Genomic DNA, 6,639 nt, shown 5'->3' with positions numbered 1-6,639 from the left:
GAGATTAATGCCATCAGCTCACTCTTCAGCATTTACCACTGACTAACATAAAAATACAAATCAATTCACACTGTCACTCAGTGCATTCACAAACAGTAACAACAGTGCGTATTATAATATCCTAGAGGGGGGGGGTGGGGGGGGGGGGGGGGAGAGAGAGAGAAAGAAAGAGGAGGGAGAGAGGGAAAAAGAAAGAGAGAAACAAAAAAGTTAGAGAATGAGAGAGAGGAGAAGGAGGGGTAAAAGGGGGCGGGGTTTAATAGGGTAATGAAGTAGACAGAGGGGGTTTTGATTGACAGGTGGGGAGGTGAGGTCACTGAAAACTGTGTATAAAAGGTAATGTCAGAGTGGGTGACTTTGTAGAGTCGCTTGGAGAATCTTGCACTCACACTCTCACCAGAGAAACTCCTGAGGTAAAGTATCAGAGAGTGCATGTGTGTGTGTGCGTGTGTGTGTGTGAGATGCTATTGTTCTGACGTGGCTTGATTTCTTCTTTGAACCCAAATACAATGGAGCTGAGTTACACCTGACGATGCTATTAAACAGGTAAAATAATTAAATAGTAATAACATGTTAATAAATTACTTAAAATAAGTTATTACCTGTTTTTTTAACCCTTATTACTGCACCAGCCATCAGAGCTGTCTGCAAATTTTGTCTCCAGGAGCTTAGTGTGTGTGCGTGCGTGGTGTGTGTGTGTGCATGTGTGTGTGTGTGTTATACCTAAGTTTGCATGCTCCAGTGAAGTCCGGTGCGTACTCCTCTGGACCCTCAAGGTCGTTCACTTTCCTAGAAATCAGCTGCAGATCAGGTCACATGAAAATAGCCTGAAGCGCTCCTAAAGGTCTGTAGACCTTTTCCAGACATCGTCTCATGACTGTAGTGTGACTGTGAGACACAGTGCATTCACTGTACACAGCTTATATTACCCCTTGAAGGGGAGCTCCACCCAAATCTCCAAATCTCTGCAGTGGTCACTGGTCATTCCTTTTAAGTGCTTTGAAAAACAGACTCTTAGAAACTACTTAACTTTTTTTTTTTACATCAAAGTGATGCATGAAGTTAAATCTCCCTCATCCAGGTGTAAATCTTCTCAGTTCGAAAGTCATATCTGGATGTAGATGCTCCAACCTTTGATGTAAAACAATTAAGTAAATGACAGAGTCTTTTTTCCTGTGTGGTGAAGGGCTCTGTTCCAGAGCGACTCAGCAGACTCCGGTTTCTCTGCGGTGCTGATGATGGGAACCAGATGTCGGATTAACGGCAGGCGTTTTAACATCGTGTTTTATATGGAACGAATGTAAAGGAGAAATAGTGGCACATGTGGAAAATGTGGGCTTTCTCAGGGGACTCATTATTTCCTCTGCACGCCCTGCACGTACCTCTCCGCAGGTTAAAGGAGACATTTAAGACCACGGACGTCTGGTTCCATTCAGCACCATTCACTGAGAACCTTTCCAAACTTTCTGTTCATGGTTTTATTCGGATTATTTATTAAGTATTTAATCTTTATTTAATTGAGTCTTTTGACGGGTTTTTGTTGTGTTTATTAAACTGTTATTACACACTGGGATCTAGTTGATGCCCAGGTAAACATCAGCTGACTCACAGTGCATTAATATTAATGTAGCGTTGAAAGACAAGGCAGATCTCAAAGTGATATCCACACAAAAGTGTGTGTGTGTGTGTTTATCTATGTCGGCGCCACAGCTTGCAGATTTTGACCTGACCCGACCTGCATCTCCTTCCTGTGGAGTCATTTGTATCTGTGTACGTGTACATCCACACACAAACACACACACACACACACACACACACACACACTTATCCGTATCACATACAGTAAATATCTGGGGTAAACATAAAAGAGCACTGTACCATAGCTCTGTAGATTCTGTGGAGGAAGGGCACCGGAATTCCACCCGGACCCCTGCAGGAATCCCATACTGAGGTCAGGCAACTGTCGTAGGTCAGCGCTGCCCACTCCGCTTCACGTCCACGCCCCTCCTCAGGAGCACATTCCTTTGCTTTAGTAGGCGCTGATGGACAGGTGTCAACACACGGAGCTCCTGAGCTCAATGCCAGGCTTCGGCTGGAGCAGCGCGAGGCTCACAGCCCAACCATGCCTTCACTGGGGCGATGGAGCACCATCCCTCATCCCTTAACGTTCACGACCGGATAGAGTTGGTCACTGATCCAGAACCGATCACCTACCATCAGCCCGGCCGAGCGCCATCAAACTCTCACGGCAGTGTGCTTTTTAGGAGAATCTGGTTGGGGTTGATTGCTGTTGGTTTGTGTTAGTAACGTGTTCTCTCTCTCTCTCTCTTTCACTGTGTGTGTGTGTGTGTGCAGAAAATGTCTGACTTCGACCTGATTCTGAAGGTGTGGGGGAAAGTGGAGGCTGATTACACTGGATATGGATCAGCAGTCCTGGGAGGGTCAGTATACAAAATGTTGTAGCTAGAACATATTTCTACACGGCACTGGAACACATTACAGCACTGATACATATTTAAATATATATATAGTATAATATACTGTAGCTGTAACTGGTTTATATACGGCATATATCACATTTACTACACATGATATTACTAATCACACTCTATATTACAGTAGAGCACAGGCTTTATAATACTCTACCTCTCTCTTTCTTTCTCTCATTCTCTACCTGTCCCTCTGTCTCTCTCCCTCTCTCTCTCTCTGTCCTTCATTCTCTACCTGTCTCTCTCCATCTCTCCTCTCCCTCTCTCTCTCTCTCTCTCTCTCTCTCTATCTCTCTCTTTCTCTCTCCCTCACTCACTCATTCTCTACCCAACCCCCCAACCCCACCCACACACACACCCTCGTTGTAACAGGATGCTGATGCAGGTTTAGCTCATTGCTGGGACAATAGTTTCTTTCATTTTCCTTTTCTCTCTTGGTACTCTCTCTCTCTCTCTCTTTCTCTCTCTCTCTCTCTCGCTCTCTCTCCCGTGCTCTCTGAGGAGCTGTGACTGCTAGAAGGGCTTAGATGACAGTCTCGATAACAGGGCTTTTACGGCTGTAACTCACACTCTCTCTCTCTCTCTCCATTCAGCTCCCTGTATTCAGCTCAGAATAAAGACGGCCCTTTGTTCATTTACTGCCTCGTCTCTGATTTAACGTCGCAGCGATTTCATATCCTCGCAAATCCATCCTTCACATTTCATCTTCAACTCCGAGAGTGACGGATCAGTTCAGACGCTCTCGGGCCGATTAAAGCTGTTTTGACTAGGCGTACCCATATTTCTTCACTGTGAACTGTTGATGCATGAAATCTTATATATATATATATGTGTGTGTGTGTGTGTGTGTGTGTGCAGTCTCTTCCAGCAGCAGCCTGAGACAATGAAGTACTTCCCGAAGTTCTCTGGGATCCCAGCAAGTGAGGTGTGCTCCAACGCCGCCATTGCTGCCCACGGAGCCACTGTCCTGAGAAAGCTGGCAGAGCTGGTCAAGGCTAAGGGCAACCACGCAGGCATCCTCAAACCGCTGGCCACCACTCACGCCAACCAGCACAAGATCCCAATCAACAACTTCAAGGTACCCCTTTCTCTCTCTTTCTCTTTGTCATTTAGACTGAATCCACACGTACTGATCAGTAGAGTGTAGTTTGGGATATGTCCACTGGTGGCGCTGTTCCATTGGATCCACTCAGACTCTCTATCATTAACCAGAAGAAGAGCTGCAGAAACAGTACGGTTTACTGTTAGTGATAGATGTACACAAACAAAACACAGCTGTTTCTAATCTTTTGGAGCTTAGAGTGTGTCTTTCAGTTTTTGGTTGGTTTTAGTTGTTAGATTTGTTTTTTAAACCCGAGCTTGTTGTGGGACACACTATACAGAATGTACGGTATACACTGTGAGTTCAGACACTGCCACTAAACAGTGCACGATGCAGTGAATGGGACACAGCTACACAAAAAATACACAACTGTCACAGCGCCACCTACGGGACACCTACGGGACTGCTTCACGTGCTCTGGCTTAAATTCAGTGCAGTGCACAATGTAATCCTTTAGAGGTTCACACTGTAGGTAAAGATTTGACGTTAAAATTACAGCTTCGGTATCTCTGTGATGATTCACTGAGCTTTAAGAAGAAGAACAGAGCCTCTGTCATTACTACTCTGGGCTCAGCAGTGCAGAAACTGCACTATGGAAATTTTAGAGGAGGGTAGGGACCCCAAACCCCTCCCCTCCTTCAGTACAATTACACTCTGCAACTGTAGGAGGAGCCCAGGAGCAATAAATAAATAAAATAAAATAAATAATTAAAAACGAACCTAGTGTTGCTTTAGCCACTGATAAATAATTCTCTCTCTCTCTCTCTCTCTCTCTCTCTCTCTCTCTCTCTCTCTCTGCAGCTGATCAGCGAGGTCCTGGTGAAGGTTCTGCATGAGAAGGCTGGGCTCGATGCCAGCGGTCAGGAGGCACTGAGGAGAGTGCTGAACATCGTCATCGCCGACATCGACGGCTACTACAAGGAGCTGGGCTTCGCCGGTTAAACGACACCTCCGGCCCCCTCCAGGCCCCTTAAACCCACCGGGGCCGACGAGCGAGCATTTATATAGACAGTGGGAACACTCTATAATCTAAGTACTAACTTTATCACTGTTACTGTCCTTCGTCAGCGAGTGTCCCCGCTTAAGGTGGACTTGGCTGCGCTAGAGGTTTAACTGTGGATAAGCTATGCAGAATCTCCTTCCGCCTTAAAAAACGATCACAGCAGCAGTGACGATGCCGAAAGCTCACAGCAGTCAGGAGAGCCACTGTCCAGGCCTCAAGTGTGACCCGAGGTTTCATTTTCCCTCTTGTAATTTGTGTAAATGTGTTTTTTGTTTAATGAAGTCAAAGCACTGATCCTGTTAGGGTCTCAGGTTGGCCAAAATAACAGAAAAACACACTCTCACACAGTCGCACACAAACTCAGGCCACCTTCCCCAAGATTGAAAGGCTGAAATGAAGAGAATTGCCAGTGCCTTGCTCCACAGCAGCCTCCTGTAAAAACTGCTGTTCATCCTGATGACAATAAAAGATTTAAAAAGAAGAGAGATGTGGCGGTTTGTCTTTGAAGCTGAGTCCTGCTGATTCGCATGCAGCTCTGTCCATTTGATTAATTCATGGCCTTTAACCTGCTTTAGAGCGCTGATTGCTTTCTTTGATTGTCTCTGTCAAATAATCACAGATCTTTAATAAAAGGTTCTCTCTCCACTCAGACCTCCCGCCTCCCGTGTGTTCTTTATCAGCGCTCGTGATAAGACCGGATAAGAGAGTCATTTATTAACCTCTCACGGAGGAAAGCTGTAGTGATGCCGCGGAAGACAGGGGACTGTTACAGTAGCTTCCGAAGGGTTACGTATACACAAGAATAAAGAGGTTTTCATTGAAACACCATTGAAATAAAATGACATACACACGGGGCTTTCAGTGTGTTCGGGGTGAGGATGTAATCTCTTTATCCTGCTGGTTATTTCATAACATTTCTAGCAGTGTCACTTTCTGAGGGCTATATACAGAACCTCACCACGAAAACTAAACCCTTCTGAGCACGAGCAGTGTGTTGAGGAAACCTGGGCACAGTGCTGTGTGAGACTATGGATTTCAGGACTTCATTCCTCCACCCTTCAGCCCAGACTCAGCCCCGAGGGACTTTTACCTCAGAAATGTTCTGAAGTCACAGATAAATTATCGTTTTTTTCCTGTAAAAACACATTTTCTTTCAGAGAATTCAGTATTTAAATCAATCGTCTAAAAACCTTCTTAACTTTTAATGGACATTTTATTCAGAGTCATTTTGCAGCATTTCTATTGGTCCATTCATCATTAACCTCAAACACTGTGGAGGACAGCTGCAGTGTTCAAAAACGGAGATGCATGTTTTTCTTTGAACAGCGATGATACGTGTCTCTGTGTTTTACTTCGTACCTACACTGAGCCCACACTGTACCCAAACTGAACACCCCGTGTATATTAGTACGGATAAAAACAGGCAGAGGTAATGAGCTGTAGTAATGGCACACTTGACGGAAAGTCTGAGACTTTCAGTGCGTTAATCTGGCCTCACTGTCAGGATTCTGCCAGCTGCGTTCTGATTGGCTCTCTGCCTTCTTCATCACCTCATGTCAAAATAGCAGACTTCTGACCGGTCATTCTGTGTGTCAGTGTTTCATCTCCAGCAGCAGTATGGGGTTCTCGGACGTACCAGACTCTCCCTAAAGAGTCTCTCAATGCGAGATTTATTGCACAATAACAAGCTCCTTCTGTAAACCCAGTGTGTTAATGAATCACTTCTTCACTTTCCATAGTTTAGAAGAGAATTTAATTTAATTAAGTCAGTTTTGTCTTGATGAAATCGGTAAAGATTTAAGGAAAAACAAATCAATATTTATATATTAGGGAGAGAGAGAAACAACATATATATGTGTGTGTGTGCGTGTGTGTGTGTGTGTGTGTGTGTTTCAGATTTAATGTCCCTACTGAAAAAAAAGGTGGGGTTAAATCAAATATGTACAAATATTGACAAACCAATCCAAGACCAAATACTCTCTTGATCCAGTACACTGTCTGCCTGCTTATGAGAACATTTTAAAAGCTTCAAGGGATTACTCATT

The 6,639-nt window shown here is 44.6% G+C and overlaps 1 protein-coding gene across 1 annotated transcript; it reads left to right on the top strand.

The window, feature by feature from the left end:
• Positions 1 to 323: 323 nt before the first annotated feature.
• Positions 324 to 5,246, top strand: mb (myoglobin). The gene is made up of 4 exons (XM_066660726.1): positions 324 to 413; positions 2,356 to 2,441; positions 3,348 to 3,567; positions 4,393 to 5,246. The coding sequence occupies exons 2-4, from the start codon at positions 2,359 to 2,361 to the stop codon at positions 4,531 to 4,533; spliced, it is 444 nt and encodes a 147-aa protein (XP_066516823.1). The 5' UTR covers positions 324 to 413; positions 2,356 to 2,358; the 3' UTR covers positions 4,534 to 5,246.
• Positions 5,247 to 6,639: the final 1,393 nt, after the last annotated feature.

This window comes from Hoplias malabaricus, chromosome 2, assembly GCF_029633855.1.
Source record: "Hoplias malabaricus isolate fHopMal1 chromosome 2, fHopMal1.hap1, whole genome shotgun sequence".
In the NCBI taxonomy this organism is placed as follows: domain Eukaryota; kingdom Metazoa; phylum Chordata; class Actinopteri; order Characiformes; family Erythrinidae; genus Hoplias; species Hoplias malabaricus.
This window is presented reverse-complemented; position numbering and strand designations above follow the sequence as displayed.